The sequence below is a fragment of the Rhincodon typus genome, chromosome 20 (assembly GCF_021869965.1).
Source record: "Rhincodon typus isolate 14 chromosome 20, sRhiTyp1.1, whole genome shotgun sequence".
Taxonomy (NCBI): Eukaryota; Metazoa; Chordata; class Chondrichthyes; order Orectolobiformes; family Rhincodontidae; genus Rhincodon; species Rhincodon typus.
Window position 1 is genome coordinate 48,256,548 of NC_063351.1, and position 18,337 is coordinate 48,274,884.

The 18,337-nt window shown below is 43.7% G+C and overlaps 1 protein-coding gene across 4 annotated transcripts in view; it reads left to right on the forward strand.

Annotated features, from left to right (window-relative positions):
* The window catches only part of lzts2a (leucine zipper, putative tumor suppressor 2a), a 179,309-nt gene that overhangs the window by 146,041 nt on the left and 14,931 nt on the right, over positions 1-18,337 (forward strand). For 3 of the 4 annotated variants that reach the window (XM_048609087.1, XM_048609088.1, XM_048609089.1), the window contains one exon: positions 16,777-17,292. In XM_048609087.1, coding sequence (XP_048465044.1) covers positions 16,816-17,292 — 477 coding nt within the window. In that variant the 5' untranslated portion in view covers positions 16,777-16,815. Of the gene's footprint in view, positions 1-3,855; positions 3,877-16,776; positions 17,293-18,337 lie in introns of those variants that run through there. The other variant, XM_048609090.1, reaches the window with a different exon arrangement.

Here is an 18,337-nt window from a genome sequence, read left to right on the forward strand (position 1 = left end):
TATCTGTGTGTGTGTATATCTGTGTGTGTGTATATCTGTGTGTGTGTATATCTGTGTGTGTGTGTATCTGTGTGTGTGTATATCTGTGTGTGTGTATCTGTGTGTGTGTATATCTGTGTGTGTGTATATCTGTGACTTTGTGTGTGTATAAATGTGCATGTGCGTGTGTGTGTGAGAGTGAGTTTGTGTGTGTGTGTATATATATCTGTATCTGTGTGTGAGTGTGTGTGTAAATGTGTGTGTGTGTGTGTGTGTGTATATATCTGTATCTGTGTGTGAGTGTGTGTATAAATGTGTCTGTGTGTAAATGTGTATGTGTGTGTATGTGTGTGTGTGTGTGTGTGTGTGTGTGTGTGTGTGTGTGTGTGTGTGTGTGTGTGTGTGTGAGTAAGAAGGGCTGGGTAGAATAACAGGAACATCTAAAGTCATCTTTGATGAGTGAGCCTCCTAATGGAATTCCTGCAGTTTGGCTGATTGCAGGGAGGCAGCCAACAGAATCCTGAGACATGAAAGCAGAAAGAAAGACTCGGTTTATCTATAATGAGCTCAGCGGGAGAAGGTTTCAATGATCTCCCTCAACCTCGGCCTTCCTCATTTCACACTGACAAAGAAGATAAAACTGCTGAGCCCTGGGAATCATTTCACAGCACGCAGGGAATGGAAAGGTCAAAGGAACAGCAGTCAGCAATTTCAGCCCCTCAAATCTGTTCCCCAATTCAATTACATCAGCGAATATTAATCATTCTCATTCTGCAGCAACCTCATACCCATTTAAACATAAGAATGGAGGAATTAGGAACAGGAGTAGGCAGTTTCAGCCCCTGCTCCATGGGGTTATCAAACTGAAAGTTTCCACATTTTCCCCGTGTCTGCGTGGGTTTCTGCTGGGTGCTCCAATTTCCTCCCACAGTCCAAAGACCTGCAGGTTAGGTGGATTGGTCATGTAAATGTGGGGTTACTGGGATAGAATCATAGAATTCCTACAGTGTGGAAATAGGCCCTTTGGCCCAACAAGTCCACATTGACCCACAGAGCATCCCACCCAGACCCATCCCCCTATAACCCACCTAATCTGCACGTCCCAAACCACTACGGGCAATTTAGCATGTCCAATCCACCTAGCCTGCACATCTTTGGACTGTGGGAGGAAACCAGAGCACCCAAAGGAAACCCACGCAGACACGGGGAGAATGTGTAAACTCCACACAGTGATGCTGTGAGGCAGCAGTGCTAACCATTGAGCCTCTGTGCTGCCCCTTGGTATGGGATTGGGATGAAAGACAAGTAATTTAGGATTGAGAAGACGGTGGTGAATCTTTGGAATTCTCTGCCCTGGGAGAGGGAATATGAGAGCTCAGTCACTGAGTGAGTTTAAGACAGAGATTGATAAATATCTAGTCACTAATGCCCTCATCGGCATATTCCTGCGCTTAGGTAGGTGATCAACCACGGTCTGGAATAGCAGAGTAGGCCTGAGGGACTGAGTGGCCTGCTGTTGTTCCAGAGTTTCTATGAACCCTGTTGTTTATTAGTTATGGAGCTACTGGAGGTGACGGCTGGCAACTAGGGATGAGGAACTTGGAAGCAGATCTGGTGATAAAATCTCAAGGAGACAGTCAATTAGAGTTGGCAGCGTTTAGAAACTGTGAGCTAAGAGTAGGAGGAGGAGAGACAGAAGGGCAATTCTGAGGAATTAACAATTTGGGAGAACATAATTATACAGCCAGATGAAATTAATTATAGTCAAAAATTCCTGTGTCACAAGTTACTGATCATTCAATTGAATGGAGTGGACGTTCCTATCATACAGCAATTACTAGATACTTGTAGCAAGAATCAAAAGCTAATCTCTTTTTTTTCATGAGGAGCAATGGTTGTCCCTCTCTGATCAATAGATCTGGTACCTCAATCACAAAGCATTTCAGCACTTGTTAATCCCCTTAATTAAACTTTTGTGGGAGTGTTTCTTGGAGCCTAATGTTGAAATAGAGGATTGGCTCTGGCATTGCAACCTATTTCTGTGAAGAATTACTATTGGTTTCAAGTTAAGAATTTCACCAAACCCCCCCCTGCCCCAACCCCCTTCCATTCAAACACAGAAAAGCAAAAAATGCTGCTTTTTTTCATTGTGTTAGGCTCACATGAAACCTGTTGACATTCCAGATTGAAATTCCTGACCCTTCATCAATCCAGCTTCAAACAGCGCAGTGGACAAAAATCATTGCATTCCGCTAAAACCCCTCTTCCAACTTCTGAAAGACAGCTGTCAATGTACAGTAATGAAGTATTTAATGACCAGTTGGTGAACATTAATTAAGACCATAAGGCATAGCAGTAGAATTAGGCCATTCAGCCCATCTGTGCTAAATGCTGTGTCAATCAATGAGCTTGTGGCTGATCTGATAATCCTCAACTCCACTTTCCTGCCCTTTCCCCATAACCCTTGATTCCTTTATTGATTAAAAATCTGCCTATATCATCCTTGAATATATTAATGACCTCAACAGTCCCTCAACAGTGAAGAATTCCACAGATTCATTTCCCAGTTGGGGATTCCTTTGTGCTTCTCGATAAAGGAATGGACTGAAACTGTGGTCGTTTGAAGTTTGGGGTGGATGTTTCTAATGTGCATCTCTAAGTTATAGAAGTGTATGAAGATTGGCTCCAGTTCTATCCTCCAATATCTGGCCTTGTGGCATAGAAGTCCAAGGGTAACAGTTCGCTGATGAAGGGAAAATTTTGTTCATAATCCAGACCAGACGCACAGCGACAAGGAAATTGCCAAGTTAGGGGTGAGAATTTTAATAGAAATCAACTTTTTGCTGAGATTATGACATACCATTTAGGGCAACTGGAGATGGGAATTGAGTGCAATCTTCTCCTATCCCAATCGGTGGTTTCATAATGAGGGCTTGATTTTCTTCTTTTCTCCCAGAGCAATTTGTTTAAACTATGTCTCACAGTCAGTATGCAGTATACCTTCAACAGACATGCTCCTGACATCACTGTATCATAGCATGTGACCTGAAAGTGTAAAGGTCTCAGACTCCATTGTAACTGGGGCCACTGGAAGCATGACATGCTGAATGGAAGTGTGCTAATCTTTGTATCTGACAAAAGGTAATAGTAGCCCAGACACTGAGGTGCATGTGAGTGTAAATAAGGTGCTGTAATAAATGTCTGTCGAATCTTTCAGTGCTGCGTTGCCTATGTTTAGGTCAAGTGCTAAGAGAGCTAATGTAAGCATTCCCTTAACAGATACAAATCTTGTCCTGGAGACAAAGCAGAGGTGAAAGTGAGCAGCAGCAACTTAATTATAAAATAGCTACATGAAGATTTGAATCTGTGGGGCATAAGTCCTCATTAAAAGCATAATAGCCAAATAAATCTGCATGGATTATTGTGAAAGTTCAGAACCACTGTCTGAGTTGCAGCATGTTTTAAAAGGTGTATTTTGAGAAGTTTGCCAGCCAACGTTAATCCATTTGACCTCACTAAACCATACACCTCAATCTAAAGTCAGCAATTTTATCATTCCAGTCAATGCGAAGGTGTATTTCTTTATGAGGTGTGTTTGGGGAGCGGTACACTCTCCAGTCTCATTGCAGAGTTTCAGGATGGTCGAGCGGTCTAAGGCATCAGACACTCGTAGCAAAGTGAGGGGCTCATGTGGCATGATGGTAATGCTACCACCTCTGGACCAGGAGAGCTGCGTTTAGCTCAGTTGGCTGGATGGCTGGTTTGCAATGCAGAGTGATGCCAACAGTACTGACTGAGGTTACCACGAAGGATTCTCCTTCTCAACCTTGCCTCCTGCCTGAGGCTTAAACCACCACCAGTCATCTCTCTCTGATGAGAGAGCAGCTCTATTGTTTGGTAAGACCAAGGTGACTTTACCTTTTATAGAAATAGAAGTCTTTCTTCCATCCATCATCTTTTCTTTGCGGCTCATGCATAATGAAGCAAACACTAATTAAACATTAATAAAGCTAGCTAGATAAAGTAAGAAAAAAAAAGTCACTTTATATCAAACGATATAAACACTCTCGCTGTGTCATCTCTTCTTATCTTTGTGTCAACACCTTGTAATATCCATAGAATATAGAGAACAGAAGTGGACCATTTGACCTAACCAATCAATGCTGGTGTTTTTATGCTTTGTGCATACACATCTTCCCATTCCACTTCATCTCTCCTCCTCAGAGTACTACCTCAGAGTACTACCTCAGAGTCCCTGAGGGACAAAGGAAGCTTTCAAACCCCAGAAACAGTCCAAGCGAAGGACCTCCATGCTGGTCCGTTATCATCAGAGAACACAGTAATGGCTCAACAACAGCTAGACTCTTTGATCTAGACTGAAGGAAATTGCAAAGTAACCTTGGATAAGATGCTGAGTGGATCAGCAGAGGTTCACCATCAACAGTATTGGAGGATAGGAAAGCATAGATAGAAAGCGGTAAAAGGCAAGACTGACGTTCCTGGTGTCAGAGAGTAGCTCTTCATAGAGGATTATTGATATTTAGGATGATCTTCTAGGTAAGGCAGTGAAGATCAAAACTCTCAGTGAAAGAGTTGCGATGGGCAATAATGCAATCCATAAAAGGATGGGGTTGATGGGTTGAATGGCCTCTCTGTATGTTATATCGTGATTTTGATCTTTCTCTGTGTAATTTTTATTGTTCATTTTTTCTATTTCTTTTGTTTACCTGGTCTAATTTTGTTCAGGCTAGATTTACAAATCTTTTCAAAAGTCTGTGTGGGATGCTTGTAAGTAAGTCCATAAGAAATAAGAACATTCAGCCCCTTGAGCCTACTGTGCCATTCAATAGAATCATGGCTGATCCAACATTCCTCACACCCACTTTCCTTCCCCTTCTCTGAAACCCTTTGATTCCCCGACTGATCAAGAGTCTATCGATCTCAGCCTTAAATATACGCAAGGTCTCTGACCCCATAGGCAAAGAGTTCCAAAGATTCTCAACCCTCTGAGAGTAGAAATTCCTCATCATCTCAGTCTTAAATTGATGTCCTCTTATTCTAAGATAAATGAACACAACGATTTTTTCTGATGTTCCAAATCTATCTGAACAAAGGATGTAACTCAATTACTTTGAGCTAATATTTATGTTAAAATAGCATTGAAGAGTTTTCAGACCGCACTGAATGCTCATTGTACCACAGAATCTTAATGCTCAGATGTCTATGTTCTTGTCTCCCACTTTTTTGAAATGATGAATTAGTCTGTTTTTCAAAAATAAAAGTTGGTATGAATGTCTAGCATTTGTCATGAAGCCAATGGGATGGCAAGGATCCAAAAACTGTTGTGATTGCATCAATGACACAAATACTGTCACCACCTCTGAACCAGGAGGCCTGGCTTCAAGTCCTACCTACTGCAGAAGTGTGTCACAACATCTTTGTTGATGAGAAATACCGAGACACAATCCAGATCAATTTTGACACCTTTTTGCTTCCCCAGCTACCACTAGGCAAGAAAACCAAACTGTGATGACCTGGGGGAGGGTATAGTTAAAAGCTGAGTTTCTCCAGCATTTTCTGTGTCATCACAGTGGGTGTTCAAGGGAGGTTGTCAACATCAACAGAGATTTCTAGAAGCTAATCTATTGGTAGGAGGACTTCATATTAACTCAAAGTTAAAGGAGAAGTTTGACACATAATCATCTTTCTCTAGAGTTAGATGCCACGTGACCTCCTACATCACCGATATGTTATTTACATATTTATTGTTGACCCTTTACACCACACCATGTGCCCAGTGGACAAGGAATTTTCTTTGACTCAAAATGATGGACCTTGATCCACTAATGTTGAAAACAATGAGTCTGACAGGAAGTTTGGAGTTTGACATTTAAATGTCCTGCATGTTAAACATTGCCTGGGTAAATAAAACTGGAATAAACACCCAGGCTAATGTTCTGGGGACATGGGTTTGAACCCACCATGGTAGAAGCTAAATTTGAATTTAATGAATAAATCTGGAATTTGAATGGATAGTAATGGGGAATTCCTTATCAATTGTTCTGAAAGGTCACCGTATTCACTAATTTCCTTTAAGGAAGGGAACGGCCATCCTTACCCAGTCTGGCCTACATGTGACTCCATACCCACAGCAATGGGGTTGCGACTTAACTGCCCCCTGAAATGGTTGAGCAACTGACTCATTTGAGGCAACAAAATGGAAGGGAATTGAGGAAAAGGCAGGAAAGTGGAGTTGTGGATTATCAGATCAGCCATGATCCCATTGAAAGGCAGAGCAGACTCAACGGGCTGAAGGGTTCTACTCTTACATTTTATAAATGCTGGCCATGCCAGTGATACCTACCTCTGATGGTTTAAGGGTTGCTGGGTTAGAGAGGGGGATACCACTGCTCTGAGTGACCCTACAGGACCTTACCCAGTGCCTGTTTGTTTTGTAAGAATGCACTGTCTATCTTGGCAATGTGTTCAGTCATAGGAACATTGACAGCTAAAACCAGTCCTTTTCTCATTGATGGACACGAGCTTAGGGTCTCCATCAGGAGTCCTCCACCCTGGGACCAGGCAATTCCACCCTTCTCAGTTTCCCTGCAAAACTGCTCCCAGATAAGATACCCGTGCCAATAGGCTGAGGCATGTTCACTATCTGTGGAAACGTCTGACATCCAGCTCTGATCTTGATTAAAATTGTGATTCAGCCCCCAGGTTCTCTCTAACCTTCTAAATTAAAATAAAATTGTCAAGTGGAACACAATCTGTTCCCTTCATCAGCTTCCAAACCTTGATTAGATTATCTCCAAGTCTCCATTATCTAAAGCACAGAATCTCTGCCGGCTTAACCAGATAACTGGGATGGTCCAGACATGGTTATTTTGAGGAGTTGATATGAGAATGGATGAAGAACCTCAAATATTGTCTGATAAAGTTTGAGGCTCAAGGGGATACTTATGCAGAACCTTCCTTCCAGATAATAATTGAATGGGTGGATTGGAAATCAGGTGAAGTGAGTTGTTGAACTGTGTATGTGCCTATGTGAGTGTACCTGTGTGTATATGTGTGTGTCTGTGCGTGATAGGGTCTCTGTGTGTGCCTGTGTCAGTGTGCATGTGTGTACATTGGTCTGTATGTATCCATGTCAATATATCTACATGTGTGTGCCTTGTCATTGTGTGTCTGTGTATGTGTGTCTGTGAGTGTCTATGAATCAGTGTCTATGTGTGTATGTCTCAGAACACAATAGGATCTGTGTGTGTGTGTGTCGATCTGAATCTGTATGTGTGTGTCTTTGTACATCCGTATCTGTATGTGTGTGTGTGTGTGTGTGTGTGTCTGTGTACCTGTATCTGTGTGTCTGTGGGTCTCTGTCTGTGTCTCTGTGTATCTGTATCTGTGTGTGTGTGTGGGTTTGTGCATGTGTCTGTGTGTGTGGATCTGTGTCTGTGTCTCTGTATGTGTGTGTGTGTGTGTCTGTGTCTGTGTACCTGTATCTGTGTGTGTCTCTGTCTGTGTCTCTGTGTATCTGTATCTGTGTGTGTGTGTGTAGGTCTGTGTATGTCTCTGTGTCTGTGTATGATGGGAGTGTGGTGGCGTGGGGACAGCAGAGAGGTGGCAGTTGAATGTGTTTCTCGCTCCATCTTTTCTTGTGACTGTCTTGTCAGATGCCTCAGATGAAATTGCCTAATAGTTATAATAAGCCTCTGATCCCAGTGCTAAGGGTCGCAGCATCTCTGTAGCAGAGACAACAATTGCCTTGTGAGCAATCTCCCCATGGTGAAGCAATTTCAAAGCACTTTGTAAACATGACTTTTGGATTGTAGTGTATTATCTGTAGCTTCGACAAACCAGTTATTTTGAAAAGCCTTATCTGCGTAATGAAATGATTCATCTAGTCATTATGATGAGGCATGGGTGAGAGGCATCATTGTTCGACAAAGTGAAATCAGTAGCTCTGGATTCTTGCTTAGTAATTTGCCAGGCAAGACAGAGAGAAGTCTTAAAATTAGAGCAGCCTACCTATAATCATCGCTTTGTTGACAAGTTTCGAGGCAACAAATGATGTATTAACAAACCCTGAGTGTGTTGTATCGCAATGAGAATGCGGGTTCGGTTCTTTTCTAGATCTGCACCTGAGCTTGTTTGAACAGAGGGGAAACCAGGAATGGAGCTTGTCCCCATCTCATTTTCCATCCAATTAAATTAATGGGAAACCAGGCGTGTTCTCATCCAGGCATTTGATTTATCATGGGCGATTGAGCTCCAGTCAATGCCCCCAGCATCCCAATAACAGCAGGAAGAGGGGACTCCGCCCAGGCATCCCTGTCACATCAAATAGAATTGACACTAATTTCCTGGGATTAACACCAGGGGCTGTTCCATGCGGCAAAAGGGTTTGAACAAGTGAATGAAGCAATGAAGAAGGGTCTAGGCCCGAAACGTCAGCCTTCCTGCTCCTCTGATGCTGCTTGGCCTGCTGTGTTCATCCAGCTCTACACCTTGTTATCTCATCATCCGAAGCAAACTGCTTCATTCCAGGCCATTGTTTTCGATTTGTTTATGAACAATTGAGAACGAGAAGGGAAAGATCAATATATTACTCGATTGGTGATGTTTTCTGTCAAAGAGGCGAGGCGAGGGAGTGCATTATCCTGATAGCTAACATCTCCACAAGCAATTCTGAACATTACCACCAATCCAATCGAAATCCTGCTTTGGAAATAGTGCAAAGTCAGAAATCACATGACACCAGCTTATAGTCCAAAAGGTTTATTTGAAATCACAAGCTTTCGGAGTGTGGCCCCTTTGTCAAGTGAATTGACTTCACCTGATGAAGGAGCAGCGTTCCAAAAGCATGCTTTTAAATAAACCTGTTGGATTATAACCTGGCATCTTCTCTGACTTTGTCCACTCCAGTACCTCCACATCGTGGAGATAATGCAGTTTTGGCACTAGATCGGACCAGGAATGTAATGTCATTATTTTCTCATTGCAACCTCTCCTAATGAAAATACACACTGCCCTTTCTGTTTCAGTTAGCTGAAGATCTGAGTTAATTCAGGAACCTTTGCTGGTTGCTGTCATGCTTGCAAAAGTAAAGATGTTCAGTTCTGAGTTACTTCTCTAATAAAACTGATAGTTAGTTCCACTGTGCCCTCTAGGATAGCCCCTAATCTCCTGGAATTAGAAATTACTCTCCAGGGTCTCACTATGGTCAGCCCGGCAGGAAACTTACAGGAAACAATAAAAACTTTCTGAACATTTTTTAAAAAATTGAATCCTTCTTTATCACATGTGGGGCTATGTTATGCATCAAGGCAGAGATGGATAGATTCTTGTTAAGCAAGGGTTAGCGGACCCAGATAGGACAGTGGACTGGAGTTTACAATCAGGTCAGCCATGATCTTGTTAAATGGCAGAGCAGGCTCAAAGGGGCCGAATGGGCTGCTCCTGGTTTGTTTGTACATTGTCTGCCTGATGGTGCCAACACTCCAAACACAAGTGCTTCATGAGTTACACTGCACTTTGGACATCCTGAAGTTGTCAAAGTCACTATATAAATGCAGTCCTTTGTAGTGTAGTGGCTTCCAATCACTGTTGGAATGTTAGCAACTGCTGTAGCTATGGGTGAAGACTGGACCAGGAAGAGGAGTCGTGGGCCGTGGTGATGTTCCTGTGTCTGCTGCTTCCCCCCCACTCCACCTCCGACAACATAACCACATTGCCCTTGCCCATCCATCTGTCCCCACCCCATAATGTGATGATAGTGAACCCCAACCCATCCTGAGCACTATGGACCCTCAGACTCCAGCCCTCAGGCTCTGATGTAACCCCTTGCCCAGGCTCTTGAGAAAGACAGACTGAGGCTTCTGCTATATCCCCGGTAGACCTTATCATCTCCTTACTCAGTAATTCCCCAGATGGTTCAAATAATCACATTCTTTTGGCTTTCAACTGCCAATCCTTCTCTGAATTAAATGTCTAGACACTAGTTTTCTCCTTAGCTTTCTTACCTGCTGATAGATACAATATCTGCCGGTGCTGTCTGTTGGACAACACTTCAGGAACATTCAACAGTATGTTGTTTACCCATTTAATGTACTCCCCAGGTTAATCTTTTTTAACATCCTAATTCCTTACCATTCTTCACATCATTACTTTGTAAGTGCATCCCTCTGTCTCTCTCTCTCTCCCTGTTCAATGACCCTCTGGATGCAGCAGCGCTGATCTTGCGGATCAGTGCACTCCACGTCCTTGTTTGACAATATTTTCCCAGAATCTACGTGTGAAACTTTGAACTTTTAGGATTTGAAGACCAATCTTCTGAATGTGAGCCAGTGACGGAAAGCTTTGTCCACATTGTGAGACCCATGATTGTGCCACCAATTTCCCATGCAGACAGATTTGTCTATGGACAACACACAGGCATTGCACAACAAAAAACAGAAGTTACTGGCAAAGCTCAGCAGGTCTGGCAGCATGTGTGAAGAAAAAAGATCAGACTTAACGTTTCGGGTCCGGTGACCCTTCCTCAGACCTGCTGAGCTTTTCCAGCAACTTCTGTTTTTGTTCCTGATTTACAGCATCCGCAGTTCTTTCAGTTTTGTTTCACACAGACATTACAATTGGGATTTCATCTCGGGTGTGTGGTTGGTCTGACAGATTCCAGTTTGGAAAACCTGTCTGTGGGCATTTGGAATTGATCCTTATCTTGCTGTCGCTTAGATCATTGTAATGGCTTTGACAAGACCCCCTTTAATCTGCAAAGACACTTATGGGAGTTCTGAGGAAGCGTCACTGGACCTGAAACGTTAACTGTTTTTTTCCTTCACAGATGCTGCCAGACCTGCTGAGCTTTTCCAGCAACTTTGTTTTTGTTCCTGGTTTACAGCATCGGCTGTTCTTTCGGTTTTTTTTGTGGGAGTTGTGCGCTGGCCCCCGAGCAGTCATCAGAGTGCAGGGAAGAAATGACATCAGGAGATAGAAAAGGAATGTAAGATAAGAAATGCACTATCTCAGTAATCATGGGGGACTTTGATATGCAGGTGGGCTTGGAAAATTAGGTTAGTAGCGGATCTAAAGAAAATGAATTTGTGGAATGTCTATGAGATTGTTTTTTAGAGCAGCTTGTGGTAGACCCCACTAAGAAACAGACATTTCAGAAGCTGGTGATATGTCATGAGGCAGACTTGATTAGGGAGCTTAAGGTGAAGGAACTCCTAGGGGGCAGTAACCACAATATGATAGAATTCACCCTGCAGTTTGAGAGAGAGAAACTGCAATCAGATGTGACGATATTACAATTGAGTAAAGGTAATTAAAAGACATGAAAGAGGAGCTGGTCATAATTGATTGGAAGAGGAGCTTAGTGGGGAAGATGGTGGAACAGCAATGGCTGGAGTTTTGGGTAGAAATTCAGGAGGCACAGCAGAAATTCATCCCAAGGATGAAGAACATACTTAGGGTAGGACGAGGCAACCATAGCTGACAAGGGAAGTCAGGGACAGTACAAAAGCAAAAGAAAAAGCATACCATGTGGTGAAGGTTAGTGGGAAGCCAGAGGATTGGGAAACCTTTAAAAACCAGGAGAGGATAACTAAAAAAAAATTAGGAAGAGAAGCTGAAATATGAGAACAGGATAGCTAAGAACATAAAAGAAGATTACAAGAGCCTTTTTGGACATATTGAAGGTAAGAGAGAGGCAAGAGTGGACACTGGACACTGGAAAATGAGGCTGGAGTAGTAGTAATGGGGAACAAAGAAATGGTGGAGGAACCAGGCAAACACTTTGCATCAGTCTTCATGGTGGAAGACACCAGAACAGACCAGAACATCAAGAGAGTCAGGGGGCAGAGAGCCATCACAAAGGACAAAGTACTGGGGAAGCTGAAAGGTCTGAAGTTGGATAAACCAAGCAGGCCAGATAGACTACACCCCAGAGTTCTGAAGCAGAAAGCTGAGGAGCTTGAGGAGGCATTGGTGGTGATCTTTCAGGAATCTCTGGAGTCTAGGAGGGTCCTAGAGGACTGGGAAATGGCTAATGTAACCTCCCCCCCACCACCGTCTAAAGAAGGGAGGGAGGCAGAAGATAGGAGATTATAATCTGGTTTGCCCAGCCTTGGTCAGTGTTAAGATTTTAAAGTCCATTATTAAGGATGAGATTGCAGAGTACTTGGAAGTGCATGGTAAAATAGGGCAGAATCAGCGCAACTTCATCAAGGGGAGGTCATGCCTGACAAATCTGTTAGAATTCCTTGAGGAGATAACACGCAAATAGGACAAAGGAGAGCCAGTAGACATGATCTCTTTGGATTTCTGGAAGATCTTTGACAAAATGCCGCACAGGAGGCTGCTAAATAAGCTAAGAGCCTGTGGTGTTAGGGGCAAGGTACTGGCATGGATAATGGATTGGCCAACTGACAGAGGGCAGAGAGTGGGGATAAAGGATTCTTTTTTCAGGGTGGCAGCTGGTGACTGGTGGAGTTGTAGGGGTCAGTGTTGGGACCACAACTATTCATGTTATATATTAACAACCTAGACATAGCAACTGAGGACATTTTTGCTAAGTTTGCAGATGACACAAAGATAGGTGGAGGGGCAGGTAGTGTTGAGGAAGTGAGGAAGCTGCGGAAGGCCTTGGGCAGACTAGGAAGTGGGCAAAGAAGTGGCAGATAGAATACAATGTGGGAAAATGTGAGGTTATGCACGTTGTAGGAAGAATAGAGGCATAGAATATTTTCTATCCAGGGAAAGGGTTTAGAAATCTGATGCACAAAGGTTCTTGGGAGACCTTGTTCAGGATTCTTTTAAGGTTAACATGCAGGTTCACTTGGCAGTTAGGAAGGCAAATGCAACATTAGCATTTAATTTGAGAGGTCGAGAATACAAGAGCAGGGATGTACTGCTGAGGCTGTATAAGGCTCTAGTCAGACCACATTTGGAATATTGTGAGCAGTTTTGAGCCCCGTATCTAAGGAAAGATATGCTGGCATTAGAGGGAATTCAGAGGAGGTTTACAAGAACGATCTTGGGATTGAAAGGCTTGTTATTTGAGGAGCAGTTGAGGGCTCTGGGTCTGTACTCGATAGAGTTTGGAAGGGTGAGGGGGATCTGATTGGAACTTACAGAACACTGAGAGACCTGGCTAGAGTGGGCATGGAGAAGATGTTTCCACTAGTAGGAGAGACTAAGACCTGAGGACACAGCCTCAGAGTGAAGGGACAACCCCTTAGAACTGAAATGAGAAGGAATTTTTTTAAGTCAGAGGGTGGTTAATCTGTGGAACTCATTGCCACAGAGAGCCGTGGAGACCAAGTCGTTGAGTGTAGTTAAGACAGAGATAGATCAGTTTTTGATTGGTTAGAGTATCCAGGGTTACAGGAAGAAATCAGGAGAACAAGGTTGCGATGCAAATCAGCCATGATTGAATGAGTAAGCAGATATGATGGGCCAAATGGCCTAATTCTGCTCCTATACCTTATGGTCTTAACACATTGATGTGAAAGCCAAGGTCCAGTGGCATTACTCAGAATACGTTCTCCACATGGACTGCAGTTCTAGAATTTAGCGTACGCCACAAGCGTCTCACTGGGAGAAGTCAATAAATGGTGACCTTTGCAATGACCTCTCACACATGCCCAGAATGATGAAACATACACAGTTTTGACCAATCTCTTGTGAGAGATATCCATTGGCAATATGAGCCTGTAAGACAATCAGACCATAAGTTATAGGAGCAGAATGGGGCCATTCAGCCCATTGTGTCTGCCTGCCATTCAATCAGATCATGATCTGATCATCATCAACTCCACTTTCCTGCCTTTTCCCCATAACCCTTGATTCCTTTGCTGATTAAAAATCTATCATGTCAACCAGCATTTTATTTCTAATTTGTCAGTTAAATGTTGCACTTTCACTGAACAGTACATGTGAAACCTCCTTCCAATGGATTACTGCACAAATACAGAACATATTAAATAAATCACTGTACATCAGAGGGGGTACATACTATCTAATTACTGCTATTGGATAGTCATAAACTTGTAAAGGAGGATAACAAGATGTTGTTTGAAGACACGTTGAAAACCAAACATTGAAACACTCACCAGAAAAATTGATTTTCTTTAGTGATTTGTGATCCTCTGGTTGGGTGTCAGGGCTGGAGATATGGTCCAGATTTAGTCCATTCTGTGCCCACAGTGATTATCAATACACTCATCAGCAATCTTCCACCTCTTTGACCTTGGTGTACAGTGACCTTCAGATGGTGGAGCTAATGGGGTGAAATGTTTCTACCTCTGACCATGAGAAATGGCTGTCACTAGAAAAGCAAGATTTTTTTGCTCTCTGAGCTGTTGAGAGTCAACCACATTGCTGTGGGTCTGGAGTCACACATAGGCTAGACCAGGTAAGGACAGCAGATTAATGACCCATGACCAACCTCTCTCTCAACCCCGCCTCCTTGACCTGACACAACCTGTCCATCTTCTCTCCCACCCATCTGCTCCTCCCACCTCAGTGACCAATACCCACCACTGCCTCCCTGTACTCACCTATCACCATCCTACCTACCTTCCCCAGCCCCACCCCTCCTCTCTATTTATTTCCCAGCTCCCTCCCCCCTCCCCCATTTCTCAAGAAGGTCCCAACCCAAATGGTCAGCTTTCCTGCCCCTCTGATGCTGCCTGGCTTGCTGTGTTCCTCCAGCTCCACACTGTGTTATTTCTGACTCCAGCATCTGCAGTTCTTACTATCTCTGAGGATGGCACATTTCCTTCCCTGAAGGACATTAGTCAATCAAGTGTGGTTGACTCATAACTGCTCTCTGGGCAATTAGGGACTTTACTTAGAATCCCTACAGCATGGAAACAGGCTCTTTGGCCCAACAAGTCCACACTGACCCTTGGAGCATCCCACCCAAACCCATCTAATCTACACATCTCTGAATACTACGGGCAATTTAGCATGGCCGATCCACTTAACCTGCACATCTTTGGACTGTGGGAGGAAACCAGAGCACCCGGAGGAAACCCACGCAGACACAGGGAGAATGTGCAAAACCCCACACAGACAGTCACCTGAGGGTGGAATCGAACCCGGGTCCCTGGTGCTGTGAGGCAACAGTACTAACCACTGAGCCACCGTGCCACTCTGCCACCCCTGGCAGTAAATGCTGGCCTGGCCAGCAACACCCACATTTTGAGAATGAATGAAAATAAAGAACAGTAGTTTTGGATCACTGGTCCAGTGACATTACAACTCCACCAGATCCTCACCAACAGTCTTCAGCTAATTACTCAGTCCTGTTATTTCCCATCCATCGCCACGGTGATTGTTAAAGGAGGAAGAAGGAGTGAGATTATGGGAAAGCTTCACATGCAGTTTCAAACTATGAGCGATGCTTAGGCAGTTAGTAAAGTGTGTCCCAGCCTTTTGTCATCATGACATGTAATTAATGAGTTGTGAAATAATGGCAACATTACACAATAGACAGTGTAATGTGATTGCATCATTCATGTGTGTGATCTCACTACATGTCATCTTCAAGTGGGTATATTTCCCAGTCAACGTCTGTCTCTAGCCGTAAAGTATTTCGTGATTTTTTTTGAAAGCATGTTCTTTCTAGTCTCTTCTTATGTCTGTGGTGGTCAGGGATGTCAGTATTCAGGAATGAACCACTTCTCACCTCTGAGTTCTCCAGGTCAGGTATAGAACAGCTACTTATGGAGTACAGCTCGTTCTGTTCTGCCTCAGACTCAGAAGTGGATATATAAGCTGTTGTGTCAGCAGCAGTTTCCAGTAACCTATTCCAGCCACTCTTGTGATTGTTTGGATTAATTGAGCCAATTCATTGACAGGAATGACCGCCCTGCCCTTTTCGGTGTGAGACAGCCATTCGATAAGCATGTTTTCCAACGAGAGTGATTAAGCAGCAAATTCGAATCAACTCATTTTCCCTCAACCCCTTTTTTCCAATTCATGAGAAATTAATCCCAATAATAGCGTTGTGCTGGAAATCCAGGGATTGAACCCTGGACCTTTCTGTATTACATGATGTTTTTCCACCATGCTCCAATTTAGAAGAAGAATGTTGGTGGGTAATTTTGACAAGGCTGGGATTTCTTACACATCCCCGGCTCCCTTTACTTGTGACTCTACAGGCATTAATGGTGGAGAAGGGTTAAAGCCGGCATGTTCCCGTTATGTTGGGCCTAATGGTGACTGGTGGATATAAGTAAAATTCCACCCCTGGAAATTTTATATAATCAGGATCAACTTGGATGAAACCCAAAATGCGGGATGGTTACTCCTGATGTCTGGGGAGTCCAGAACCAGGGGCCACCATCTTAGGATACAGAGTAAACCATTGAGGACTGAGATAAGGAGAAATGTCTTCACCCAGACAGTGGGGAGCCTGTGGAATTCTCTGCCACAGAAAGTGGTTGAGGCCAAAACATTGAATATTTCCAAGAAGCAGTTAGATATAGTTCTTGGGGCTAAAGGGATCATAGGGTGTGTGGAGCAAATGGGAACGGGAATGAGTTGGATGATCAGCCATGATCATGTAGAATGGTGGAGCAGGCTCAAAGGCCGAATGGCCTCCTCCTGCCCCTGTGTTCGATGTTTCTGTGTTTTGGATTGGATTGAAGTAGTAAAACATTAGTGCAACAACGCATCACGCAACACAATCTCTCAATACTTTTCCTATGAATGTGAACGTTGAAATGGAAGAAATGTCTTTTTTTTTCAGCATTGTGTTTCAGTAATTATTTTTGTCTTTGCCAGGGAGCCCAAATACTGTGGACCTTGTGACAGTTCATCACCATGGCAATGATTCAGACAATGCCCATAGCTTCTGAGCGTCAGAATTCAGAAAGTGAACACAAACTGCGAACATCTGCAGCATCGCCAATCTTGCAGAGCACCATGGGAAGCGTTGGCAGTCTTGTATCAGGTCGCAACTACCATGATAAACACTGCAAGGCCATGGAGTACAACAACAAATGTCGCAAGACCGGCCAAGTGCTGAACATTTTTAGGCAACAGGATGGACACCCCAAAAATGGCTACTCTCAGGACTGTATTGGTGGAGTAGTTTCCAAGAAGCAATGTTCAGCAATTGGAAAAAGTGGGAATTATGCATATTTAAGTGAAGACCATCGCAATGGAAGTTGGAGTATGACGGAATCACCCAGCAGCCCTTGCAGTGATCCTGAAGATTTCCGTGAAGCCAGGTCAATGAATGGAAATATCCGAGGGCCCCCTCCAAAAATAATTCCGGTCTCAGGCAAACTCGAGAAGGTAAGTCACAAATGACACCTTTTCATAGGCGATGTGGTGGGGTACCAATATAACAAGGAGCGGTGTAGTAATATCACAACCACATGCCCTCCTGTTGTGGGTTAGTAGGCATGCTACCATGGAAACATAGAAAACAGGAGCAGGAGTATGCCATTTGGCCCTTCGAGCCGGCTCTGCCATTCGATATGATCATGGCTGATCACCCAACTCAGTCCCCTGTTCCAGTTGCAGAACCTAATTGCCTTGAATTTGCATCCCAGGTTAATCGCACTGCACAAATAGTTAACCCACAATGTGTTAAAACCCATTTGTTCTCAGTGGGTTAAACGTGTGCATTTAACAAAATGCACAAGGCAATTTTAAAAGCGCCTCTGAATGGTTTGTTCATTGATATCCGCCCCCACGGTTGGAGCAGTGTGCATGGATCCAGTGCCCCATTTTATAAACAGGATGTAAAGGCATGGAGAAGGTGCAGAAAAGATTCACAAGAACATGATCAGAACTGAGAACTCTTCAGGAAAGGCTGAACAGGTGAGGGTTCTTTTCTCTCGAATAGAGAGGGCTAAGGGGGCAACCTGACAGATTTTTAAGGCATTGAGAGAGTTTTTTTTATCAGGGTAGGGTAGAGGTTTCTTGCTGTGAGGAGGATAAAACTAAAGGTCACCAAAATATGATAATCATTTATATCCCATACCAAATTCAGGAGACATTTCTTCCTTCAGATTTTTATTTTTGGATGCACAATGTACTACTTCAAGGTGGCTCAGTGGTTAGCACTGTTGCCTCACAGCGCCAGGAATCCGGCTTCGATCCCACCCTCGGGTGACTGTGTGGAGTTTGCACATTCTCCTTGTGTCTGTGTGGGTTTCCTCCGGGTGCTCCGGTTTCCTCCCACAGTCCAAAGATGTGCAGGTTAGGGTGGATTGGCCATGGTCAATTGCCCAGGGATGTGTAATCTAGGTGGATTAGCCGTGGGGAAATACAGCGTTAGGGTAGTGGGGGGGGTGAATTTGGGTGGGATGCCCTTTGGAGGGTCAGTGTGGAT